Raw genomic sequence first — 27,846 nt, forward strand, 5'->3', positions numbered from 1 at the left:
GCAGAGGAAGCTCCAGCTGAACCTGAGGAAGAACTTCTTCCCTCTGAGGGTAACGGAGCCCTGGCCCAGGCTGCCCAGGGAGGCTGTGGAGTCTCCTTCTCTGGAGATATTCCAGACCCACCTGGACACGGTGCTGTGCAGCCTGCTCTGGGTGACCCTGCTTCGGCAGGGGGTTGGGCTGGGGGATCCCCAGAGGGCCCTGCCAACCCCTGCCGTGCTGGGGTTCTAACATGGCGGGGAGAGAGGGAGGGAGGAGGGGGGGGGGGGGGGGGGCTGAGTCGCGCTGACGGGGCCGCGCGGTGGGGCCGTTAACGCCTCCCCTCGCTTTAAACTTCCCGCCCGCCGCGCTGCCTGTTGGCCGCCGCAGTTTCCACGCGTGTCGGGTGGCCGAGGAGCCGGGTGGCTGCGGGCTCTCCGCGTCCCCTCAGGGACCGGGGCGGTGGGTGACCGCCGGGCCGCCTCGCCTCGCCTCCTGGGACCCGCCGCGGGGCCGGTACCCCCGCCGGCAGCGGGGGCGAATCTGCCGGGCTGGTCGCAGCGCTAGCGCGGTTTGGGCGGTTGTCAGGGAGAAGCAAGATGGCGGCCGCGGAGGAGGACACGGAGCTGCGGGACCTGCTGGTGCAGACGCTGGAGAGCAGCGGGGTGCTCAATAAGATTAAGGTGGGCGGGAGGAGGGCCTCCCCTCCGCGGACGGCTTGCCCGGCGGGGAGAGGGGAGCGCGGGCTGGCGGCGGTCAACGGCCCCGCGGAGGGGGGGGGGAGGCGGCGAGGGCCCGAGGCCTGAGCGCCGCATCGGGGCTGCCCGGCGGCTGCGGGAGGCCCCGCATGGCCCGGGCGGGGAGCGCCGGGCCGCCGCAGGGAGCCCGGCTGTGCGGCTGCGCCTCGTAGCTGCCTTGGTGCTGTTGAACCCCCTGGAAACGGGGAGCTGAGGGGTGGTGTGGGGCGAGGCGGGTAGACCTGGTCTCCGCTTCGTTATGAACAGCCCCTGTTGAAAACTTCAAGCAAGAGTTTTTGAAGGTCGGTGTTTAAACGTTGGTGAGTGTGGTTTGCTCGCGCTGTGTCTTGGAGGCTTGCTAAACCTGGGAACTCTTTTGCTTGCCTACAGGGCATCAGAACAAATACTATGTTAAGAGAACAGATGGAAGATAGCGTTGTAGCGGAGTGTATGCTACTTCCAAGCCTGTGGTGCAGTCTGAGCTTGTGTCAGAAAGGGTATGAAACACTGGTTCCGTGCATTCTTTTTCAAGTTGGAACCTTCCAGAAATAATGTGTATAGCAAAGAGCCATACAGATATGGAATCACAGAATCCCATCATGGCAGAGGTCGGAAGGGACCTCTGTGGGTCACCCAGCCCAACCCCCTGCCCAAGCAGGGTCACCCAGAGCAGGCTGCACAGAACGGTGTCCAGGTGGGTCTGGAATATCTCCAGAGAAGCAGACTCCACAGCCCCTCTGGGCAGCCTGGGCCAGGGCACCGTCACCCTCAGAGGGAAGAAGTTCTTCCTCCTGTTCAGCTGGAGCTTCCTCTGCTTCAGTTTGTGCCCGTTGCCCCTTGTCCTGTCGCTGAGCACCACTGGAAAGAGTCTGGTCCTGTCCTCCTGACACCCACCCTGCAGATATTTATAGGTATTTATATGGAAGCATAAGAACTGCTGGATTCTCCTCCAAGCTAGAGGAAAAGTGAAGTTTGGATTTCAGATCAAGGATGGTGGTGTTTATCCACAGTGTTCTGTTTTAAGCCTGCAAGAGGTGGGTGTTCGTTGCTGATATTTCAGGAAGGGTTCAAGAACTGAAGCGGTTAGCGGAAGTGAGAGCATCTTTGTTGTGTATACTTTGGAATCCATTGGGTTCTGCTCTAGTTGTCATACTTCTCAACAAAATAGTATTATTAAAAAAGTGTTGTTCTTGCGCTTCAAATGGATAATCCTTAGTTAAACTCCAGGAGTTGATGAAGATTCTAGCTCATGTAACTATGCTTTGAGTAGGGAGACCGTTTTCTAGCTAAATGTCAGACAGGCCTTCTGGGCCACCTGTTAACCTGTCGCATAGTGTTAGCCAATAAAAGTATGTCAATAGTAAAATGATAATTAACAATAATCACAAGCCAAGTAGGTCATATTGAGCACATGAGCTGTACCTTCTTAATTCCTGCCTCTGTGTATTATGCAAGTTTTTGTACTATGGTTGCCAGTTTGTTGAGTTTTGTGTAAATATAGTTCTTGTAGTGTTCGCTATTCTGTAGTGCTAAGAGCAGGTAGTATCTGATATGCTGTAAGGTATCCTTAAGGCAAACTAGGAAATGACTTTAGAAAATCACAGACTGTATCCCACTTACTGGGTTATGTCTGTTTTTAATAGAATCATAGAATGGAATCATAGGTTGGCGGTTGGACTTGATGATCTTAGAGGTCTTTTCCAGCCTAACACCCCTACGCCTGCTAAACCATGTCCTGAAGTGCCACATTCACATGTTTTTTGAACCTCTCCAGGGATGGGGACTCCAGCACTGCCCTGGGCAGCCTGGTCCAATGCCTGACCACTCCTTCAGGAAAGACATTTTTCCTAATATCTAATCTGAACCTCCCCTGACTCAATTTGAGGCCATTTCTTCTCATCCTATTGCTGGTTACTTGGGAGAAGAGACCAACCCCTCCCTCACTACACCCTCCTTTCAGGGAGCTGTAGAGAGCGATAAGGTCTCCCCTCAGCCTCCTCTTCTCCAGACTGAGCAGCCCCAGCTCCCTCAGCCGCTCCTCATCAGACTTGTTCTCCAGACCCCTCCCCAGCCTCGCTGCCCTTCTCTGGACACACTCCAGCCCCTCAGTGTCCTTCTGGTAGTGAGGGGCCCAGAACTGAACTCAGCACTCAAGGTGCAGCCTCATTGGTATGCTTATGGTTAAGTCTGTTCGTTTGAGGAATTCCTGGTGCTTGTTCTTAGCTGTAAACCTTAATTGGCATGCAATTTTCATGACTGACTGTTGATTTATAGTACTAATGGCTTACAGAAATTGTGCTGCTAGTAGCTGACAAAAAGCCCATTGTCTTCCAGAAGAGTTAAGGTTGAGCAAGCCCTCTTAAATCGTCAGCTTTTAAATGAAATTAGATTGTATGATGTGTTAACAAAAATTGCCATCATCCTTTCATTAAAATAAATTAATCATAGTTGTGATCAATAGTATTTCTTTATCTGTTGTGCGTCTTTTTATGATGTGGCAGAACTGAGTGAACATCTACATGTTATCAAAAGAGTTGTTTATGCTTCAGAATGAGTACTGACTTTTTTCAAGATGGATGAGGCTAGAAAGTTAACTGTAATAATGTATTTGAGATTACTGAAGTGGATACATTAAAGAGAAGAACATATGGTCAATGTATAGCTGAAGTGGTATGAAGCACTATAGGTAAAGACAGCTCTGGAAGGGTTAGAATTCAAAGGGAGTTATTTCAGGGGAGAGAATGTATCAGGCTGTCAGCTAATACATTTTGTAACATAATGACTGAGTAGTTTTTAGAAAGAAACTTATTTCTCTGTTCTCTAATACAACATTTTATAATGGGTTGCAGTTTATTAGTTTATTCTTATTTCGAGACTAATTTCTTGAGCTCACTGCGGTTGATGTAAATTATTTAGCTGAAGAAAATGTTACTTGCATGACATTTAAAAAATCTGTTCACAATTTTTCTATTTACCTTAGACTGAGCACTGGAGTACTTCATGAAGTCATATTATGAAAACTGGAAGATGTGTAAATACATTTGCCACTTGCAGTTGAGAACTTCCTGTTTTCTCTAAGCTGCAGTGTGTATATATATATATAATTTGTTAATCATTGGAATTAATCTAATGGATAAGACTGCTTCCTCATGAATTCTGTAAACATACAGAATATAACTGTGGGTATTTGTACTTCAGTGAAAATTATCACTGATGCTGTGCGATGCATGCTGTGCAGATAGAGATGTTCTTCTCCCTTGAGGAGAACGTGATCTTTCTTTCTCCTAGGGAAGCTGTCATCATCAGAGCAAGAAGCACCATTATGCTTCTTACTGCGTTCCTTTGTTATCTTATTCTGTTTTGGTTTGTGTCTTTTAATCTCTTTTGTTTTGGAAAAATAAGTTTATGCCACCTGAATTTTACATCTTCTCTGGAACTTGCTGTTGCTACAAATACGAGGGAGATCAGCATATGACTAGTAATGCTTTTGGCCAGCTGATGCTGCTGTTGCTATTTTCTTGCTAATGTGGTTCAAAACCCAGACAGCTGAGATGCGGGCAAATAGAGTGGTGTTAAAGAGATTAAAAATACTGTTTTTAAAATAGGCTGTTAACTGCATATGCATAGGTCAGTTAAAATTGTCCTGTTTGCTTTTTCATCTTCATTCCATGTATTATAATGAACAATGCTTTTAAATGTTTTTGAATTATTAACTGGCACGATGAGTATGCTGTACACTATAGTGTAATCTCCTGTCTTCTGCATGTTGTGTTTTTGTTTGGTTGGTTTTTTTTAAAAGCAGTTCATATCAAAGTAAACTCGTTTCTTGGAATCAAGGAGAATCATTAATTTTTTTTTTCTTTAACCTCTATTTCTTCTTATTTTTGTAAGTTAAGTAAAATACAACCATTTATAATGTTTTCAGATTAACCAGCTGAAGTTCAACATTTAAATGTCACTATGGTCCTCTTGATGTGGATGTATTCTGCTTCTAGGAGCATGAGAATGAGAACTGCTTGTGACATGGCAGAGTAAGCACATGGTAAATGTAGCAGCAGGTATTCAAAGTTTATGGCCATTAGGTATTTACTACTTCCTTTGTGGTGTGGGTTCTTCCTACTTCTTTATCCAGCATTCTTCATCTTTCCAGTTACACTGCCAGCAAGTTGCACTTTCTTAGCCAATTAAGGCTGCTAAGTTGAAGAGTTTTCCACTGAAGTGGACGAAAAATGGTCATGCAAACTACTGGTCCTGCTCAGGGATGAGAACCTCACAGGCTCTGCAGATGAGGAGTGACAGGGAGGGTGCTGGGTAACATTGGTAGTGAAGTTGCTGTCTACGGTTTGGCACCAGCTTTGGGTTTGTGATGCTCATAGACTGGTACAGGGTTTTAGCCTGGGGTGCTCACCAGTGGCTAGGCTGCTTAATGCTCTCTGCCAGTCTTGCTCTCTGTCTGCCGAGGTCCATGGCAGTCATTTTGGAGCTGGGAAGCTGAGATCCTGAAAGCTGTGCAGGAAGGTGCCCGTGTGCTGCTAAACTTTACATACGTGAGAGATTGTTTCTGCTTGTGCATGCGTGGTGTTGTTCGTAGCACTGGAGCAGATGGCAGTTACACATGCCTGTGCTTTGCCTGGAAGGTCTGTAAACAGTTTATCTGGGCAGTAATGCATTTTTATCCTGCGAAATTTTATGCATTACTTCAATAATTTCACTGCCCTGAACATACATTTAACTACACCATCTACTGATGCAGCTGTTAGTAACTATTTGTGCGTGTGAGCTTGCAGGAGAGTTTGGCACCTCCGGCTGGCCCGTTGCAGATCTCTGGAGTCAATGTTCCCCTTACTGACACTCACTGAACTTGCCTACCCCTTGTTTCTTAGAGAGTGCATGATGTTGCCTGTATGTGGCTTCAAAAACTGTGTGTCCAGCTGCTTAAATGGGATGAGAAGGGTGGTAACGTGTGTTTGGCAAGCTGAAATTTATATTATACTTTCTGCTAATGGATCTTTGATGGAAAACAAAAAATCCCAGGACTTCTTCTGCAAAAGCTGCAGGACTCTTAAGGGTTCATAGAAATGGTATTGAGCGGTGCATGAAACAGTAAGGCTTTGTCAACTAGCAGCCAATGTCACACTCAACTGTCCCACGTGTGCAAAGCATTTTATGAAATTAAAGTGACCACGTTTTGATCTCATATTCCACAGCATATCGAAGTCAGTGTTGTGAAGCCATTGCTTATTCATCTAAAATATTGCCTCGGGAGTAGGAAGTATGAATAAAGTTTGATAGGAAAAAATAATTTTGCTGAGATCTTTGGAAGGTGTTGGGATATCAGGAGGTTTGCAAGTGAGTTGTGTAGCTATGCAAAGGAGACCAGTGTGCTGGGAATAAGCCGCATCCACAGTTTGTGCTTAATGCCTATGATTAGAAGTCATCTTGGTCGCCAATGTGCCTACGTGCTTTGAGGCAGAGAAATGAGTTTGAAGTCCCCAGGTGCTTTCCTGCTGGAAAACATTGCCTCAAGTTTTGTCCTCGCTCTCATTGAAGTGCTGGACAAATGCATTTCGCACAATGAAAGACAAATGTCACAATAAAAGAAATCTCCAGGAGCATGCTGCATACCTGTGGATGGAGTCTTGTAGTCTGCGAGCCAGAGGTAGTTACAGGCTACAGGACATCCTTCAGTCCTTGGACAGTCTCTGTCTTACCCTTTTCCTTCTCACCCAGCACCTGGCTGTGCCAGCTGCTGTGGATGGCTTTCACAAGTGTACTGAATCAGACTAGTAATCTTGTTAAGGTAGATGCTTGTTATCTTAGTATTAAGAGCATATTCCCAAATCAGATTTGCCTTCTTGAGATGCCACCTAAAAAGTGCGTTTGGGGAGCTCTTGAGGCGATAAGAACAGTCTTCCCCTGTCTCAGGGAGCTGCAGACCGAGGGAGCTGTTGTCCAGTACAGTCCTTCAGACACAGGCAACAGGCTCTGTGGTTACAGCAGGATAAACTTGCCTAGGTTCTGAGGAGGGATACTACAGCCCAGTGCAGAAAAGAGATGCTTTCATGGACTACAAGCTTCTGATTTACAGTACAACAGTAGTCAGCAGGAGACAGTGTTGTCTGAGCTGCAAATGCCTGAGAGGAAAAGGAGAAATGTACTGTTGTTGCAGAATACTGACTCGTGCCTTTCACCACTGAGTACAGACAGTAGTTGTCATATAGAATGTTACTATTTTTTTTTTTTGTGAGAGGGAACAGTTACAGGATAATCCATGTTTAGTTACCTTTTGTAATATACATGAGAAAATCCAGACACTCTTCGTATTATTTTATTCTTAGTTATGTGAATCAGTCTTTCTTTGAAAGCTTGCTTGCTTGTTTGCTCTTGAGGAAACTGGCATACAGAGTAAGTAGCACTGGCTTTTGTAGTTTATTCCTGAAGTGTTAGCCACTGGCTACTTCAAAATGTCAGATTAAGAGTTGATTAAAGTGGCAAACTGCTTCATCAAATGTAATGTATGATGTCCATTTGATATGCTCAATGAAAGTAGAGGAACTGTCATGTTTCAAAAAAAGAAAATAATAAGATAGGCGAGGCTTAGGCTTAAATATTCAAAAAAGTCCTTGGAAAAATTCTGATCGTTCATATTAGGATAGTCAAAATCAGTTAGGTGAAACCTCACTACAGGAGTGTTTGAATGGCTGAAATCATACTGTCTTTCCCTTGATAAATTGTGGTTTTTTGAGTGTAATCTGACAAGAAATCATAGGAATTTGTATATCTTAACATTAACTTTTTGAAATGTATTATCACAAGCCATTTGTTCACGTTTCCTGAACAAATTGTAGATGAAGTGTAGGTGTTTCAAAGCTGCCTGAAAGAGCTGGATTTTTAAGTCTGAGAAGAAACTATTAGGAGATAATGTAGGTAACTTGGAACCTTTTTGTGTATGAAGAAATTTAGGAAGTCTTGTTTCAAATCCCCCTGCCCCTTGTTGTTTTCAGGCTGAAAACTCTTCTTTCCCTGCCCCAAGTCACATTGCCTGTAATCTTAAGGCTCTTAATTGCACTGATGTAGATTAAAATTGATGCCAAGTTGCTCGAGGAGAAACAAATAGCAGTTAAGCTACTTGCTGGCTCTCTGCGCTCTATTTGCATAGGGAAAACAGTGCTTATAGAAATGCTGTTTGTTTTTTTTCTTATTTGGCAGGCAGAGTTGCGAGCAGCTGTTTTTTTGGCGTTAGAAGAGCAAGAGAAAGTAGAGGTAAGAGAACCTCGAAAAAAGAAATTACAAATCAGCATCCTGATAGTTCTTCATGTAGAATTAAATATAATAGCTTTAATACTTTGTTTGTGAAATGTAGCAAGAGAAAATTATGTATTACTTCATAAGAGCATGATGCTTAAAGAGCACAAAACAGGACTATCAGGGTGTTTCCTGATGTTTAGACAGAGGAATTGTTATGTAGCCTCTAGAAAATGTAGCTTTAAGTAACAGTCTCTGCTGGGTTTGTATTGCTTCTGTCCAATTGGCCAGAATAACTAAATATCTTTTTCATCGCATACTTCTTTAAAGAGCAATCTAGTTGACTGATCAAGATTTTATCAAATCAGAATAACGTCTTTGAAATTTTAACCTATTATAGTGGTTTTTTTGACAAATGTATTGTGAAAGCAGTTTAATGCAGTAACTTGCCAAGTATGCTAATGCTTTTGGTGTTTCTCATAAAGCTGTTGTAGCCTTGCTTCACGATAATTTGCTTATTTAAGGAAGAATTCTGAATTAAGAGATGGACTATGTACTGGTACCTTGACAATATAGTAGTACTACAGGTATGTTTTAGTAGCATGATTAAGTAACAATACTGCTGTGGTATGCAGACGCTAGTTTTGTGACCCTTTCTACCGCTGGCATTGCCTCGTTTCCCGTGTCTTTCCATTTTCTAGAACTAGAGAGGAGAGGGTGCTGTATGTGCAGGCCCTCCGTTTCAGAAAAGAGGAGTGGAAAGCTGTCCTATTCCTCCCCTACTTAGATGGTTGTGCTCTTTCTGAAAAACTGCTCAGCAGAAGCAGATGCTACTGTGACCTGAGTAAGGAGGGGAGGTAGTTATGCTATGGTATGAGATTCCACATTCCAGAAATCTAACCCGAGAGTGCTGCAGAAGACGTAATGGAAGAGTGAGAAGTGGAACCGTGCCATCTCTTAGGGGGAGCTTCAGTGTATTGTAGGGTACCCAGTGGAAAGCCTCCCAGACTATCTGGAGAGTCATGATCTTGGCTCACCCTTTTTTCAAAAGGCTTAAATGTATCGCGATATTTTAATTTCACACTCAACAGACACTGGAAATATAGTAATACTTATCATTACTCTAGATTTCTTAACTATTAAGCAAGATACATTTCTTATTTTTGCCCAGCACTTTCTTGTGTGTGTTAGCATTTGTGACTATAGTGACAAATACCTGTACCAGATCCTTTTCTTCAAGTTAGGTTCTTCCCCAGGGTATTTTGGTATGTTAGGAATGGCATTTAGAATTTGTTTTGAAAAATCTATGGACAATTTTGACAAACCCAAACACAGCACATTCATATCTCTATGTTTAAAAATCAGAGTTGAAGAGGGCAAATCTAACAAGGGAGAAAAACCATTTTCATAATATCTTTGAAGGCCTTTTAATTTGTAGAAGATTAGTATTGATTTGTGGACCACTAATTAGCACGGTCCGTGCTTTGTCTAGATGATTTGTAAATTCACATTTTTTAAAAAGTGAGACTGAATTTCCTTAAACAAACTTGGCACTGTATTAGAGGAGCAATTTGGGAAGTTAACTGCTTAACTTACCTTTTTAATCATTAAGCAAGTAAAAATCAGTATGCGATGAAGAATTTTGGTGAAATGACTCTAGCTCTATAGCATTTACAATAGAAATACTGAGACAATTTTAATTTGCCTAGGTAAATGTATGGCTCTGCGGCTTTTACGTGTAGGTAGTAGAATCAATACAAAAACAGATTTTGAAGAAGTGAATTGCATGTGCCAGACACCACTGTGGAACAGCATACACGGGAACACCAGCTTGCTGTGGTTTTCAGTTTCTTGCTGATAAGAGGGTGATGTTAATTACTGTTTGGTTTTTGCTTTTTGACAGAACAAAGCACCTCTGGTAAATGAAAGCTTGAAAAACTTTTTAGGTACAAAAGATGGTAAGTTTTTTGTTTAGTATGCTTCTTAAAATAATAAAAATAGGAAAGAAATGATTAAATCTTTGAATCTTTTATTATCAGTACAGTCTTCATGACATAAATGTCTTTTGTTCCTGTCAGATGTTGTAATTACTATTCGTTCAGAATAGAATTCAATCTATAATTTTTGAAGTTAATATTGCTGAAGTTGTATTTTTAACTGAGATGACTAATGCATTTAGATTAATATTTCATGATGAGTTATGATTATGCTAACTCAGAGCCATTCTAGACCAACAGAGACGGCAACCAGTGAAAACTCACTGTGGAGGTACAGTAGTGAATGCACACATAGGGGAAGTGCCAAAATGATGTCTTTAAAACAGCTGAATAGTTTTAAAAAAATAATCTCGCACCTGAATTTTGTGAGCAATCTCTATTTGTGCTCCTGCAGTATTGCTGACTTAAAGAATTTTGATACGATGGCTGAGTTGGAAGTTAGGGAATTGGAAAACAAGTTAGCTATGTGGTGGTGGTTTGCTGAACGTCTAAATTATGTTTGTGGGAGTGTTGAATCAATGTAGATGTTAACACTAAAGCCATGTTAATGTTAGAAACAATTCTTACTTCAAAGATTTATCTGGTGTATTTTTACTCCTCTCATTTCCTTTTTAGGTCGCTTGGTAGCGGGTCTTGTTGCCGAATTTCTACGTTTTTTCAATCTTGATTTTACATTGGCCGTGTTCCAGCCGGAATCAAGCACAGTAAGATCTACTGGTTTCATTTGTGTGCTGTGCTGAGTGTTTGGAGTGCGTGGCAGTGAACGCAGAAGCTATAGTAGATTTGTTCAAGCTACTTGCTTGTATTTAGAATAAATAATTTTTGATGTTTAGTCTGTAAAAGGTACTTACTGCCATAAAGCACATATTCCAGGAAAGTGTGCTAGTATGAGTTGAGTATTCTCTTTATGTAAAATCAATGCTTGATAATATGTTAATTTTGAACTCACAAATTAATAATTTTTGTGAAATCATGTAACAGGATATACAACAGAATACTCCTGCAACATTTTTTGCCAATAATTTTACTATGTCATGATATTAAGTTATTGTCACATGAAAATTAAAATAATGTCAGTAATCTACTTTGAGAGGCATTGCAGTGAAATACAGGACTCTGTGCAGATGCACATGACAAAAAATTGATTGAATAGTTCAGTTGGAAGGGACCTGCAATGATCACGTAGCCCGACTGATGCCTTCAGGCTTTTGATATTGAGTTGGAGGTTTTTCATCAAGTTTGTCCCTCTATCTCTTTTTATGATATAAGGGTTTTAATAATAAATTTGGGTTTGAAACAGTTCCGTTTAGCTGAAGAATTTCCCTTTACATGTCAAATACTCATTTTTGTTCTTAATGCCGGTTTAAATCGTTATTTTATTACAAATCCAACTTCATTAAATCAGTGAATTGACTTCTGTTTCTCAGAAGTTCGTGTTTCTTTTTAGGGGCTTTGTCACAGAAAACCCCATACACGCACCAAATATCCTTAGCTGCATTTGTTGCACTAGAAAACATCTGTACAGAGATTTGTGTTCATGCTACCGAATAGAAACTCGCTCTTGGGAGCAGAGCTTCATTTGCACCGTAAAGCCAGCTCATGTTCTTTGAAACACCCCCTTCCTTTTCCCAGTAAAAGCGCCTTTTTCGCCTGTTGCAGTGCATATGTGGAATCTGACCAGAGTTAAACGGGTTGGCCAAGGCTGCTGTGCCAAAAAGATTCGGCTTTGTCTTCCTCTGCTGAGCAGCCTGTTGCATTGCCTCTGTACCTCCATCTTCCAGCGTGCTCGGCTAGTGGTGGCTTGCTTCAGTGTTGGCTTGAGCAGTGTTTTGGTAGGAAGTGTCACTAAATAATCACAAGAGTTCAGGACAAACTGGTGCCCTTTGCAGTATTGCTGTTGTGACGTTATGCCAACCGACCTGGGTTTGCTCCAGCATTCTGCTGCTGTTATAATGTGAAGTTCAGTTTTTAAAAGTCTATTTTTCTTTAATTTTGTCCTGTTTGGTTTTTTTTTTGTTTTTTTTTTTTTTTTTTTTTCTGGCTGAGATTAAATTACTTTCATCCATGTTTCTGTTCAAACCCATGTTTTTTAAAAGTGAAACAGACTGAACGTAAATGTTGACCTATGCTGGTGTATTTCTACACGCACAGGAATGGAGACACTCCACCATCTATTAATTTGCTGGAACCACTGGCTCGGTGTCCCAGGATCCACTTTTAAACGTGATAGGCTAAAGTAACTTGCCTGTGTAAATCCTGAAGCATGCTAATGACGAATACTTGCATATTTAAAACAACTTTGGGTGGGCTGTGATAAGTTCAGGTACAGAACAGCAGTAAATGATGCAATAAGCTGTCATGGCTTTAGTCTACATGCAACGGGGAGCCTTAAATAATCACTGTCTAGCCAAAATACACTGTGGTGTTAAATGTGGCCAAAAAGCTTTAGGAGTTATATTACTGTTTTCTGACAGTTATTTCTGTGTAGTGATTTATTTTTTTTAATGTTTCTCCACACCTTCCCTGCTTCTCCTCCCCAGCTAAATGGCCTTGATGGTCGAGAAAACTTAGCTCGAGATTTGGGAATTACAGAAGCAGAAGGCAGTGTGGGTGGTCCCCTGTTGTTGGAGGTTGTTAGAAAATGTCAGCAGAAAAAGATTACGGTCAGTGGAGACGTAAGTAGTGTCAACATGTAATTTCTTTTTCTTCATAATTCTTTACTCATTTTCATTTCAGTGATGAAAGATAAACTGAAATTAAGAACAGTTGGCTATTGTTGTAGTATTATACCGTTTCAAGTTATTACTGTATTATATTATGCCTTCAAAATAACTTATCAGAAAACGATGCAGAAAGATAAAGATTATGATTATTCTGTTACTTTTAATGCCACCCTAGTACTTTTTACTAATATTTTGCTACAATGTAGTAACACAGAGTGAATCCAGGTAAATGGCACAAAACAGTGTCACTTATTTTCTAATTTCTCATGTGGTTTGGTAACACTTTTAGTTGTACCTATTTTCTTTGGCATACTTCTAATTTTAATATAACTTCAAAAGCCTAGAATTGGTTTTGTTAAAAGCTTTAAAGCGGTTTTGAAAACATGTATTTAAAACTAAATATGTGAAAGTATTGAACTGCCTGAATACAATGACAGTAATATTTTAATGGAATATATAATTAAGTTGTTAATAAAACGAATGAAATCCAGCCAATAGCATTTGATTGGTCTCTGTTGTGATTGTGGCTCGAAAGAAAATTCTCTGTGCCCAGGGTGCATTCAGTACCCCAGTGAAAGCTAAAATTCGGAAGTAGCTAACATAGCATCAGGGTGTCACAGTTTACAGATTGTGTGAGTGAGGGTGGTAGCCTTGTTTCTTGTTGGACGATATTATGACAGAATTAAATAAATTTTTAAGAAGTGTTTGTATGAAATTTCTTAGGTGGCTCCAGTTCTAAGTGATAGCCTATGCCCCTCATCAAAATCATCTGATGGAAGATCAAGTATACACCCTATAACAAATAAGGTGAGATTATTTATGTATAATGGAAAAGCTATATAACCTACATGAGACAAGGAAAAGAGAGAGCTCGTATGAAACTGTGGATACGAATGGTCTGCAAAGCCCTGTACCTGTGTGACTGGGTGGGTGACGGCAGATGCACAGAGTCTGAGACACGGACAGGCTGGAGCTGATTTGTCTGTTCGTTGGGCTGCTGGCTGATTGCTGCTTGGGATCCGTAAGGGCTTAGGATACAACTGTCTTTGTGTTGGGGCCTGGGGCTTTCTTTGCTCTGTTGCTTCCTGTTAGTACAGAATCTGTATTAACTAACATCTTCCTGGCCTCTAATACTGCTTTACATTTGGCAGGAACTGATCAACAGGTTGAGAATTATGGGAAGGAGTAGGGCACGGAAAGGGACATAATCGCTTAAGCCTCTTTTCCATAAGAAACCAGCTACCCACTACACTCAGGGAAAACAACGAACAAACAAAAACCAAGAAACAAATCCAACCAACCAACCAAAATAACAAAGCAAAACAACCTTGATTCAGGTAGTACAGTTTGTTCAAATTACTGATGTAATCTGATCACATAAAAAGCTTTAACAGGTTTTTTCAGGGTTACTGGAAAGAACTTGGAAGCTTTCCAACTCACAAATGAAAGCTGAGAAATATAACATTGCATGGATTTTGTTGTTAGTTTGTTCATTTGGGAGAGGGAGTGATAAGGAGAAAAGAAAAGAAAATGACAGCTCAGTTTGGATGCTCTTAATTTTTCTTCAGATTTGTATTTTTTTGCCATGCAAAACCAGAAAACTACAATTTGAAAAGCAAGTTTCATTTCAAGCTACTTTATTAATTGCTGTGCTTGTTGATAGTATCTTAAAAGCTAATATTTCTGTAACTGACCTTCGAATGGAAATTCTAATAATTTCAGATCTGCTTTAGGAGATAATTCCTGCTTGGCACCAGCTACTAAAACAGAACAAATCTACTAAAAAGATCTGAATGCTTATTAAATATCACTATTACTAATACTGTTGCTTCATACCTGAGCCCCTGCTTTTGTCTTGGGGTAGTTCTAGATTAGCTAAGAAGAACTACTGAAGGTGAGTTAGAAGTCATAAATGTTCCATTCTCCCTTGCGTATACCATGTTTCATCTTCAGGTTTAAATTACTCTGTTTGAATTAAGTAGGTCAGAAAGAGGAGAGCTAAGTTTCTTATATGACATTTCCTCAGGAAAAGAATACTTGCCTAGAGGAGGAAAAAAGTAGTTCCAACAGCTTATAAATTGAACCAGGTTTCACACGGATGTTCTTCTGGGTGTGCGTGCACATGTCTCAAGGCTGGTCTGTCCTCTGTCTGGTGTGAATCTTACTCCTTTATGTCTGTGCTTGACAGAGCTTTTGGCGATGCAGTTATCCAGGGGTTTTTTGTACATTTGGTATGTTTGGTGGTTTGTTTTTTGTTTTGTTTTTGTGTTGTTTTTATTTTTTGAAACCTCTAGGCTTTTTGCAGTGGTTAAACTTAGCCAGCCAGTCTGAAATATAGTAGTTAGTGGAAGACAGAGAGAGACAAGCACAGAGGAATACATTATATTAAGACTTGTTTCATTAGGAAACTAGACTGATGAGAATGAGTTTTAAGTGATGCCTGGAAACTCTGCTTTAGAGGAAGTATCATGGAGTAAAAACAGTCATTCCTGTTGTTTAAGGTTGTAACAGGAATAAATGGCAGTCTTGGTTCTTTTATCAGAATTGTTTGGGCAGGAAACTGGAAGTCCAGTACCTAGTTCAGATAGTGCTGTCCAAACTGGGTAGAAAATAAACACAAGCCATGTCTGAATGATTTGCAAAGATTAGCGGGGTTTTCCAGAAGTGATGCCGTACTGTAGTACGGTGTATTCTCTGCCCTGAGGTTGTCAGAACTCTTTTTCAGGCCGCTGTTGACTGCTAAGATGTGCTAGTCAATAGATGCAAAAGTTTCTCCTATTGAGTAACTTCAGCTTAATAATAGTGATTTGGACTGGTCTAGTGATAGTGGCATTTTTTTTTAATATGTGTGTGCTTAATCCTCAAGAAGTATATGGATGCAAGAAAGTGATTCTAGGATCTAAATTTTAGAGAAGCTACCAGAGAGGAGTATTTCATTCTGAGCAAGAAGTATTGAAATGTGGTAAAAGATCGTTCAATGAACTATGTTTCCTTTTTTTAAGGAGAGTTTTGTGCGTTGTCAGAACACCACAGTTAAGAGCAGAATACTTATGGCATGCAGCAGCAGCCAAGGTGGTATAAGAACACTTTCATTTACATGCTCTTTCTGCTGTGATGAGGTTGCACGTAGAATATAACTTCCAACAGGTTGGAATTTATCATCAGGCTTTTTATATTCTTTACACCAATCCTCTGTGCAAGCAAATCATAATTCCATTCCAGTGGGAGACAGATGAACATGTTCTGGAAATGCTTTTCAGAATGTGTTGCTGAATCCGCCATGAAAATGTAGTTATCTCAGAAATGGGAGAAAATTGGTTTCTGTGTGGATGTTTTTTCACAGAAACAGCAGCAGCTGTTGGTTGGGTATGTACTCCTCTAAGAATAGCTAGTGAATATCTTAATGGCACTGCAGTTCTTAGATATCTCTTTTCCCTGATTCTCTGTGGCAAAGGCAGGACGGGAGAATACTCTGCCTGTCCAACATAGCTGGAGTAAAAATAACTCAGAAGGAGGACATTTTAGCTGGTCGTGGCTGGAGCGAGGTGGAAGTTACCTGAACAGTCTAGACTTCCTGACTGAAACTTGAGACTCTCTGGTGGTTTTTCAGCAAACTTGTGAGCTGAACTGGCTCTGAGTGTCGCTTGGCAACCAGTACCTGAAATGTGGAAGGGAGTGTGCTAGGAGAGACCAAGACCACGGCTTTTGGCAGCAGCAAAGTATTACATTTGTTGAGGTGCAAGTGTGAAACCGCACTCTGACTTATCTTATGAACACCATTAGTCTGAAACCCAAGGTAGGCATGTTGCTCTTTGAACCCTTCGCCATAGTTAACCTGTCCCTGCAATCTGAAAGTGGTTATTTCACTTCAGCAAAAGTGATTTCAGCCTTTGCATGAAATCAAGCAAAGGCCAACTGCTGTGCTTGGCTTGTAGTTTCCCAGATGAGACAGTAGCAGCTCGCTCCCTTAGGGCCCAGAACAGAAAAGTAGTTCAAACTTCCCCTTTACTCCAGTCGGGGTATCACTAAGCTCTTAATCTTCAATAAAATTCAGTTTCTCTAGGATAGCGAATTAAAATATTGTTGTTGCTACCACTTACAGGTGGATACTTTTTCTTGCCCTAGAAGAACTGAGCTGCTGCCAGCGATTGAACGTAGTTCTGTGACTAAGATAAAATGACTTTCATAGGGCTTTGTAAACTTTGTGGCCTACAGTTGGAAAACTTTACTTCAGCCTTCTGAATGAAAGTTAATGACTGAGGAAGAAATACTTGGGACAGTGCAACCTACGTATCGATTATCTGCATTAAACAATACTGTTGGTTTTGCTTCAAAACTGTTGCTGTTCTTAGTGTGTGGGAAAGAACTTCATGTAATAAATAGATCTTTTCGCTGGCTTAATTTTAATAAGTCTAGGGGAGGATAAAAATTGCAGTACTGCTTGCTAGGTAGCAAGATGCTATTGTTTAAAAATAAAAATCTGTTTTTTCACAACAGCTTGATTATCTAGATAAATTTGAATATTGTTCTTTGGGCCATAAAGGTTTGCAAAGAGAAGGCTTGAGCTGTATTACTTGATCTTAAAGTTAGCGTGTAGAATAGTCCCTACATAATTGAGCATTAGTAGGGCTGAGCCATAGGTATGATACAAAGACTGAAAATATCTGTACTTTGAAAGTATCTTGTTTGTCATTTTTGGTGTCAGTATTTGGAGAGAGAAATGTCATTAAATGCAGTCGTCTTATGCTTGCTGCTTTAAAACCTAATGTTATATTGAAGAGATTACCATTTAATATGGAAGTTAGAGTAATTTGCATGTGTTTAAATTGATTTCTTTTAAAGAAAATGGCTGTAACTAACAACATTTGTTTATAGACAAGTTGCAAAATAACACTAATGAAGCCTGGTGTAACTTTCAGGCTGTAAAACAAACAAACCCCCAATATTCACAGCTAGGAGGTAAGTAACAGTGTGTCTGTGGATTTCTTTATTTGATGGCCAACGTCTTTTAAAATTGGTTGCTTTTAGAACAGAAGTGATCTAGATAGTGAAGCAATGCAGAGGCTGGAGCAACATTTTTTAATAGCAGCAACAATAAATAAAACTTCATTTCAAAAGTGATAAAATAACTTTTTTATTCTGTGTGATTCTTGATGACACTAATAAATTCCTGAGAAGTACTAATAAATTTGAGCTAACTATTTAAAAATTGATGCTAGGTATGTGTTATGTGTTGTGTGTTGATATTACCACTTACAGTATTATGAGACATAAATACTTATTCCTTTCAGTGATGGCTTTTTTTCTTTATCTTTCAAGGCTGCTGAAACCACTCAAAGTGATACAAGTGTCTCGTCAGGGGAAGCAAGCAAAAGCAGCATTCATTTTCTGCCTAATGAAGCAGAACTAGATCTTCAACTAGAAAACAAAGACTTAAATACCAAAAAAAAAAGTGATCCGAGTGTGGATGAAGATGATATAGAGGGAGATTCCTTTTTTGATGATCCTATACCCAAACCAGAAAGAACTTATGGCTGGTAGGTAGTGTGGATGTTCTACTTAATACAGGTGTATTTTGTCCTTGATATGCTTGCAGAACTTTGAGAGCTACCTGATGTTTGATTATTCACACTTGTAAATGCAAGTGTTTAGATCTGTAACATTTTGTTTCTGAAATGTGCATGTCTATGATCCTGTGATTCTGTTCTTTGAAATGCGTGGTGTCATCTGGGATCTCTTGGATGTACCAGGAGTGGAAAAACCTGTATCACTGCAAGGTACCTCAGTTAGAGTATGTAATGGCCCAGCCTGTTTCTCTGGTGGAATGAATGTGTATGAGGCACAAACATCAGCGTTTCCTCTTGCAGCAGAGCCGCAGTGGTGATCAGCACTAGAGGGGTAGTGCTTTACATATCTCTATGGCTTTGTAAGGAGTACAGAAAATCTGGTGAACGTGTAAACTGGCTCCATAAACCGTGAGAATAAGGAAAGGTTTCTCACAGCTGAGGGTTTCCTCTTCACGTTGCAGCACCTTTTGTGTGCAGTTCAGTGTTTTCAGTGAAGTGTTGTTATTTCTGCCTGTGCCAATTTTGTAAATGCTCCTGAATGACATTTTTTATTGTTTACTTGCGGAGTCCGATGACTGAAAAATACCGTTTGAAATAAGAACTAGTGACTGAACTATACAACAGCTTTGTTATAAAAGTGAGAAACCTACCTTTGTATTATTGTCGAGTTTTCCTGAAGTTTAATTTAGATATCTTTATAGAGAAATGCTGCAAGATCATTTCATGGTGTTCTTTTGCTGTGCTCGAGTAATCCGAGAACTACTCTACCCTACTTGAGGCTACCAGAAGAGGTTGCAGAAGCATTTGCAAGCCAGTTTCATAGAATCATAGGATAGTTTGGGTTGGAGGACTTTTAAAGGCCATCTAGCCCAAACCCCTGCAATGAGCAGAGACATCTTCAACTGGTTCAGGTTGCTCAGAGCCCCGTCCAACCTGGCCTGGAATGTTTCCAGGGATGCGGCATCGACCACCTCTCTGGGCAGCCTGTGCCAGGGTTTCACCACCCTCAGTGTGAAAAATATCTTCCTTATATCTGGTCTAAATCTCTTCTCTTTCATCTTGAGGCCATCACCCCTTATCCTATCACTCCATGTCCTTGTAACAAGCCCCTCTCCAGCTCTCTCGCAGCCCCTCCAGGCGCTGGCAGTTGCTCTAAGGTCACCCCGCAACCTTCTCTTCCCCAGGCTGAGCAGCCCCAGCTCTCCCAGCCTTTCCTCCCAGCAGAGGGGTTCCAGCCCTCGCATCATTGCTGGGGCCTCCCCGCTCCCACAGCTCTAGGTCTGTCCTGTGCTGAGGGCTCCAGAGCTGGACGCAGGACTCCTGGGGGGGTCTCACCAGAGTGGAGCAGAGGGGCAGAATCCCCTCCCTCAGCCTATGCCCACGCTGCTGGGGATGGAGCCCAGGGTGCGGTTGGCCTGCTGGCCTACGAGTGCACGTTGCCGGGTCATGTTGATCTTTTCACCCACCAGCACCCCCAAGTCCCTCTTGACAGGGCTGCTCTCCATCCCTTCTTTCCCCAGCCCGTGTGGATACCGGGGGTTGCACTAACCCAGATGCAGGACCCTGCCCTTGGCCCTTTTGAACCTCATGAGGTTCACACAGGCCCACATCTCCAGCTTGCCCAGGTCCCTCTGGATGACATCCCGTCCCTCAGGTGTGTCGACCGCACTGCACAGCTTGGTGTCACTGGGAAACTTGCTGAGGGTGCACTCAATCCCACTGTCTGTGTTATTGCTGAAGATACTAAACAGTACTGGTCCCAGTATGGAGCCCTGAGGGACACCAGTTGTCACCCATCTCCATCTGGACATTGAGCTGTTGACCACTACCTTCTGGATGTGACCGTCCAATCAATTTCTCATCCACTGATCAGTCGATCAAATCCATCTCTCTCCAATTTAGAGAGAAGGATGTTGTGAGGGAACATGTCAAAGGCCTTAGAGAAGACCAGACAGATCGCATTCGTAGCTCTCACCTTGCCCACTGATGTAGTCACCCCATCATAGAAGTCCAGTAGGTTGGTCAGGCAGGACTTGGCCTTGGTGAAGCCATGCTGGCTGTCTCGGATCACCTCCCTGTCCTCCATGTGCCTCAGCACAGGTTCTAGGAGGATCTTCTCAGGCACAGAGATGAGGTTGGCAGGTTGGTAGTTCTTGGGGTCCTCCTTTCTACACTTTTTAAAAATCGGTTTCCCTTTTTCCAGTCTCCAGGTGCTTCACCTGACTGCCAGAACTTTGCAAATATCACAGAGTGTGGCTTGGCAACTCCATCAGCCAGTTTGGCAGTCGCTCCCCTTGTGTTGGCTTTTCCCTCCAACTGTGTTGATGGTGGGCAGAGCAGCAGAAACTTTTTTGTCTTATCGCTACAATAGATGCTTGCTCTTGGAATGGGATCATTTAGTTACCTCACAAAGCCATCATGCCAGGTAGACAAGGTCTCTTACTAGTAAATGACTGGGACTCTTTGAGAAAGGCTATCTGTAATACAGCTTTCGGGGGATATATTTAGTTGGAGCAGAATTTTGTTCCTCAAAGAGCAGTGATTTTTCTCTGGAAAATATGTGTTACAAGTAACCCTACTATGGTATTTCTTTTCTCTTTTTCTTATTGGAAATGTCAAGATTAAAATGGCATCAGAGTGCATTTACTCCTTACTCAAGAGCTCATTTAACTAGCCTTTTACTAAAGTCTAATCATCATAGCAGGTGGTTGTGTTGCGATAAAATAGGTTTAAATAAGTTGGGAAAACTAGAAAAGGCTGGAAGAACTTCCGGATAATAATATTATGGACTAATTTCTTATTGTTCAAGCATTTTCATATGGCAAGAAGGGAAATTCACTTTAAAATTGGGTAAACTGGATTTTTTTAAAAAGACCATCCAAGAAAGTCTATTTATTATTCAGCAAAATAAGGACTTTTTCCTAGCAGAGAAATTCCCTACAGAAAAAATAATTTCCAAATTATGTGTGTCTGTAGTAGTCACAGTCCACCAGGTAGTAATTTGTACTTCAGGATGTTATTGTGATGTAGATATTATGGTAATGCGCCATAGTAAGGTTTGCTGAATATGTTAATTATGAATGAGCTAGCAACTAATTGTAACTGAGCTGTGTCTGCTGAATCTTCCACCATCCTGGCAGCTCCTCTAGAGGAGAAAAAAGAGTATATTCTTTAGGTGAAATCTCTTTGTGTTATGCTAGTGAAGCAGGGTAAGAAGGGTGCTTCAGAGAGGAAGGGAGCACACAGTTCCTAAGGACAGAGTAAGATGGTCCAAGCTGTCGTTGTCTGCAGGTCTCTAACCTGTTGTTGAAAATTCTGAAGTGTTTTGATGCCTGGTGGTATACATGATATTTTGGTGGAACAGATATAATGAATGATTCAAATGTTTTCCATCACTGATAGGAATGGAATCGCAGTAACAAGCAGTTCTGGTAGTACTAAATGTGAAAATCTTGATCTCTTTTTAATAGTGTTTCTTCATCCTTTACTGGCAAGTAGTTTTTGAACTCAACACTTTTACTACCTATTCTGCTCATATTTTTGATGAGGAGATCTGTGTTGCTTTAACTGAGAGGTTTTCGTTCTGTGAACTCGCTGCTTTTAGGATTAATAGTTTTGTCAGACATAATCTCTTGTAGTTGTAAAACTGATTCAAATATTGATTTATGTCTGAATCTTTCTTCTTTTGGCTGCGTTTACATGTGGGGATAATGAAAGGCCCCTTGATAAAAGTAGTGATGGTGATGAAGGTGCAGGAGCTTTGCCTATGAAAGAAGGCAGGCAGAAGTCTTTGCATAGGTGAGAAAGTGACTTTCTTAACAAATGTCTTGCTTGACCCTTGTGCCTGTAAACTGCCTACTGTTTTTAAGATTGCAGAATGAATAGTCCTTGCCCTTGCTCTTTTTGCTGTAAATATTGCTGTTCTAGTTTTATGAAAATTTTGTAAATAACAGAAAAGAAAGTCACTGTGCGTATTTTAAAGCTCTGTGGAGTTCTGATTTATTTGGTGTGTTTTAGGAAAACTGAGGCTAATAAAGCAGGAGGTCTAGCAACCCTTTCTGATGCACCGCCTCTAAAAAGTGGGTTGAGCTCCCTGACCGGTGCACCCTCGCTAAAGGAGCCCGATGGTAAGTTTCCACGTGTTTTTGTGTTTTGATGCATGTAGGAGATAATTCCTGCCACGGAATGAAGGATCTGCACATTCAGATGCAAACACCATTAACTTTGTGGCCCTCTTCTGGCTGCAGTGTGCTGGGTAGTGGTTTTTTCACCGAGTGATCGCATACTGGTTTTGGTATATTATGCTACCATTGGGGCATCTTATGTTTTGGAGTGTGAAATACTCACCTACATTCCTTTTTTCTGTGTATACAAAGCAGTTTTCAGGAGTATAAAATTCTACTGCTCAGTTTTTAACTGAAATTAACTTCCTCCTTTTGTATTGTTATCTTACATTATGTGCACAAATTCTTTAGGGATGTTTGCTTTCATGTTGTAAAACTTGAGCCCGAATACTGGGAGATCGTCCCTGTTTGCTACTCATGTTTTTAAATGTTAGCAGAGTTCAGACCTGAAAGCAAGATATTATGTTACCATACTCTGCTATAAAATTATGTAAGGTTATTACAAAATAACACTTGTTATAAATGGTTGATGGGTGTGTTTAAGTGGGATCTTATTAAAGAGTCACAAGTCAAATTTTTGATACAAATGCTTTTGTTTTGTTACAGACTTGAATAGAAACTCTGTTTTGAAAGACCTGCAGTTGGTGAATGCGAAACTGGGATCGCTAGAATTAGGCAAGTAACTGCTAAATATGAAGAAGCTCTGATATTTTTAACTGTAAGTTCTGGCCTGGCTTCTTGGAGGAATCTGAGAAACTGAAATACACGTATTGAACTAAAATCTCCAGCTTTTACTTCTGTCACTCTGTTTAACACCCTTGTGAAACCTACTGGAGTTAAGGTGTGATGGAAAGGAATGCAGAGGGGTGAAAACTGGTGTCCTACACGTGGATTAGTATTTTACACGTGCAGCAAAAATTTGATTCATTCTGTGCATACGTTTGCTAATACCACCTGATAAATTTTGTTGTCTAGGTTTCTCAGAAAAGAGGGGGTTTATATTTGTGGAAAAAGATCGCCAGGCAAGTCTTGCTGGTTTTCAGTGGCATGCTGACTTGCACTCCACCCCTCTGAAAGTTGCCTTGTAAGCTTTAGGAGAAAGACGGAGATGATGTGGTGTGAGAAGCGTCAGCTCTCGCTCAAAACAGAGCTGCCAACTACTTAAATTTTGTCTTCAGCAATGTAGTCAACATCCTGAAAATGCACGTTCAGTTTCAAAACAGTTCGTGTAAATGAGTTTGAGAACAATTAATGACAAACACAAGCTCATCTTCTCTTCCCAATCTGCACAAGGAATTTAACCTACTCCCACTTTGGCTGGCCATCAGACCATGTACTTTGGTGCAGGAGTAGATTATTTTTTTGCATTTCCTGAAGAGAAAACTGGTTTGATTAATACCTTTTCAAAATTCTTTAGGAAATGGAGATGACGATGAGTATGCTGATGACTTCAACAGGTAAGAGAAGTATAATACTGCAGTAGCATAGCATTTCACGCATTATAAGCATGTGCACTATCATTTAATTATTTCATAACGTTTCAGCTAGGTACTATTACTGGGGTCTGTCAGGATCTCTGAACTCCTTTAAATTTCACTTTGCTGCTTGAATACGTAGAGTTACAAATTTAAAAGAAACAGATCCCTTTCGTGTAGCGGGTAACAAGTTCCTTAAAAACCTGGTGCTAACTTTAAGGTGATGAGTTGCTGCTTTTTTGTGGAAGGTGTTTGGGTTTTTTTTCCTGAACCATGCCCTTAACAATCTTTTAACACTTGATGCTCTTAGGCAATGAATATGGTGGGTGCTGAAATATTCAACTAAAAAATAAAGCGTCGTGAGTAGTCAGTAATAAATATTGAACAGCCTCATCCCTATGATGTGAAGGTATCGGTGTTGTAAACTGCGGGGTTGAGGCCTAAGTATTTATTGGTATTTTTCATGGCTTCATCTAGGTATAAAGCCTTTAGTTGTTTTTGAAGTTAAGTTCATACTTAATTTGCTAGGAAGTGAAATCCCAGTCAATTGTCAGGTATAGAGTGAAAGTGAATGTAATACCTGGGTGTTCGAAAAGAAAGTCTTACCTCTGCCATTATGGTTTTCTTTCTCTTCAGTACTAGTCATCGCTCGGAAAAAAGTGATATCAGTATTGGTGAAGAAATAGATGAAATTTCTGTGGAAACAGAAGAGTCAAATGCCAGTGATAAAGTAGGATTCTTTTAAAATTGTTCTTTACATTCTTCTCATCTTCTCTTGACCGTTTTTTTAACCTCCTGTGAAGGAATGTGCCGTTCTCGTAGGTTCCTAGGATACATGTTACGGTGGTGTTATTTGTTATGTTCTGTGTTTTTACACCTAGTATTCCTGCCAGGTTAGATACTGTACCAGTTAAAAAAGACAAAACAAAAACCCCACAACAATTACTCGGTAACACAATTCGTTGTCTGTTTCTAGGCGTGTAAAATGTATCTAAGACCAGCTTAGTATCCGACATAAGAATATAAAGGTCTTATCCCTTTATCTGAAGATCTCTCTGAGCACCTCCTAAAGGAGCATGAAATCTCACTGAAAGAGGCCAAAAGGATGGGATGCTTTATGATGGACTACAAGAAGTAACACTTACTGTTTCTATGATTTCTGAGTTTGTAATTTCGTTTATTTTCTAGCTTGAAGGCGTCACGCAAGACCTTACCCTTTCTCAGTTAAGTGATGTTGCCAGTGATGTTGCAGATTATCTGGAAGACGTGGCATAGAATCGGACAGCAAAAAATGTTTTGTTGTGCTGGACTGGAAGACTGCTGTGGACTGTTAACTTCAGACAATCACTTGTTGCTGGAATGTCCACTCCCTATTTGTGCCTTGTGTTTCAAAAAGACTGGAGGTGGAGAAGGCTTTTAAATTTTCTTAAAGAGAACTAAATGAAATAGTGCGTTCCCGTTGGAGTCTGATACCAGAATTATTTTCTTCATTTGGTTCGGCCAAACCTTTTACAGCAGGAGGTGGATTTTCCAAGCAGAATGTCCATTGCTGGCAGTGGGCATAATACAAACCAGCTGAGAAGAGAACATCTGCAGAGAGGCACGTGGCTTTATAATGGACTTGCACTGTTATTGTAACAGTCTGAATATTTTTTTTTTAAGGATAACCAAAGCAAGAACCTTCAGAGGCAGTGGTTCAACTCGCACTTCTTTTAACACAATTTTGTCAAGTCAGCATGTAGTACGTATTTATGGTCACCCCAGCCACAATACCCAATTGCTCCAGACTTACTTGAAACTGTTGTTTTTCAGACTCTTCTGAAAGCTGGACTTTATTTTTTTAAAAGGCATAACAAGTTCAGAGTGTCTAAACTCTCAAATCTAGATTTAGCACTATTCTTAACTCTGAATATTCTTGTTTAAATATGTTTGTCAGACCATTGATGTTAAGACCTAAGCTGTTTTTTTATATGATAATTTCATCGATGTTATCTGTTGTTAAATCACGAAAACTAGTTTTGTAACGATCTGCAAATCATTAACTAAGTCTTACCGGTTTTTGTTTAGCTTTTAACAGTGTGGTAATGGTTTGTGGAGCTTTTATTATTGAGGGCTCTTGCTGTGCTGTAAGCTCACTTTCATTCTTGAAAATCCTTGCTGCGTAAAAATGAGCGCCAAAAAGTGAAACCACTAACCTTCTGTTCTTTCAGATTCTGACTGCTATACAGAATTAAATCCAAATATTTAAAAATACCACACCGAAGACATGGTGGACACTAAGTTCTAGCTAAGAGCAATTTCTGGTATTTTCATTGTACTCTTGCAAAACAGGGTCAGTAGTGGAAACACTGACAGTTCTTTGACAATACTGTTGTACATGGCACTGCTGTAATATACAGGTCATGGACATTTGTAATACTGAAACAAGACTTCAAATGTGCACTTTCTGAACATTATGAACACATTTGGAAAATATACATGTAAGTGGATATAAATAACTTAATTTTTTTTTTTTTTTTTAGGCTTTGTACTTTTTTTTCAGGAACGCTGTTGGCCTCTCATGGATGGTCACCGCAGTGGAAGTAACATGCTAGACTCAAGCCATTGGTTAAGCATATAGAGCTGCTACTACCACTGGATGCTGACTTAAAATCCTTCTTAGCGCTGGGCCAGCAGGCATGGAGCGGTGCCAGGAAGTTAGGCTTGTACAGTACATACATAATTCGAGAGGAGAGAGGAAAAGTGTGCCTTTTATTTATGTGCACCCCAAAACAGCCAGCGAGAAAGCATCAGAATATTTAGTTTTGGTGTTAACTTCTAACTTAGCGCCATATTGTAGCAGCTGAACACAGAGGACAATTTTTTTTTCCCCAAAAAAATCAGTGTGCCATAGACTTCAAATAGCAACAATGTGGTAACGTATGATGCATCCTGTGTAAAAATTGCTGTAAGTATGGGGGACCCTGTGCCTCAAGGTACTGTGTAGGGGAAGTTTGGTTTGGGCTTTTTTCTTCCTTTCTTTTTTTTTCTTTAACCAGAGCAACAGCATGTCTGAGGGAAGTAAAATTCCACTTGAACACCTGGGAACAACTGATTTCTGGCATTCAATTTTTAAGTGTACAGAATAATGTAGAGGCGGTGTGTTTGCTTTTTTTACATGTCTTGGGAAAACATGATGTTCCGTTAGCTGTAGGGTATATGGCAATTTGTCATACCGAAAGAAACAAAAACTTTATTAAACGATTTCTAATTGCATTTGAAGATGTGGCCTTTTAAATAACTGATTAGATATTTTAAGTGTTAACGTGACTTTTAACAGCAAAGTGCTGTTGGTTTTCCCTGGGGGTTCATTGGAGACCTTGCACTTTGGCTCTAGTCTAAGGGAATGCCAAAAAGTGGCAGGCGTCCGTGCTGTTCCTCCCGTGGGCTTTTACTGAATTGTGTAGCATAATTCCAATTGCAAAATAAAGCTGTTGTGCTGGCTAAATTGTATTGCTGAGAGTTCTTGAACCCAAAATCTTAACGCTTAGGAAATCCAGGAAGCCCTGTGGGATTTGGGGGCTTTTCTTGAATGTTTTTTTTTTTCCCCCAGAGTTAGTCCAGTCTGCAGTTGAGAATGTGTGCGTGCTCAGGCTTCTCCTAAGCCCAAAGGATCTTGTGATTCCTGGTGGTGAGTCCTAAAGTCTGATGAAGACCAGGCTGAATAGGGTTACTGGGTATCAGCCTGAGCTGTCAGATGGTTTATGATTCAATAGACAAAGGGGAAAAAAATTACCCAGTCTTGATTGGCAAAATTTTTTCGTGTTTACCATTGAGTTACTTAAACATGACTTGCAAGCTAAGCCCTCTTGAATGGTTGTTTTGCCTTACATTTCAGATCATGTTGTTTGATATTTTACATCAGGCCTCTCCCTACAGGACCTAAGGCAGTTGAATACCCATCGTCATCTGCCTGTTCAAGTGAGCAGCTGGAGCCCTGTCGTGGAAGATCACAGAATCAC

General features: G+C 40.9%; 1 protein-coding gene across 2 annotated transcripts; it reads left to right on the forward strand.

Moving 5' to 3' along the window:
- The first annotated feature begins 568 nt into the window (after positions 1-568).
- On the forward strand, positions 569-27,322 carry CEP43 (centrosomal protein 43). Of its 2 annotated transcripts, none has more exons than XM_075411852.1 (12): positions 569-660; positions 7,924-7,977; positions 9,863-9,917; positions 10,572-10,660; positions 12,497-12,631; positions 13,403-13,486; positions 17,999-18,216; positions 22,264-22,373; positions 22,977-23,045; positions 23,788-23,827; positions 24,482-24,575; positions 25,034-27,322. In XM_075411852.1, exons 1-12 carry the CDS (start codon positions 577-579, stop codon positions 25,118-25,120), a joined length of 1,119 nt encoding a protein of 372 aa, XP_075267967.1. In that variant the 5' UTR covers positions 569-576; the 3' UTR covers positions 25,121-27,322. The 2 variants fall into 2 exon arrangements, with proteins under 2 accessions (XP_075267967.1, XP_075267976.1); XM_075411861.1 differs by having other exon boundaries at positions 12,497-12,619.
- Positions 27,323-27,846: the final 524 nt, after the last annotated feature.

The sequence above is a fragment of the Opisthocomus hoazin genome, chromosome 2 (assembly GCF_030867145.1).
Source record: "Opisthocomus hoazin isolate bOpiHoa1 chromosome 2, bOpiHoa1.hap1, whole genome shotgun sequence".
Lineage (NCBI taxonomy): Eukaryota > Metazoa > Chordata > Aves > Opisthocomiformes > Opisthocomidae > Opisthocomus > Opisthocomus hoazin.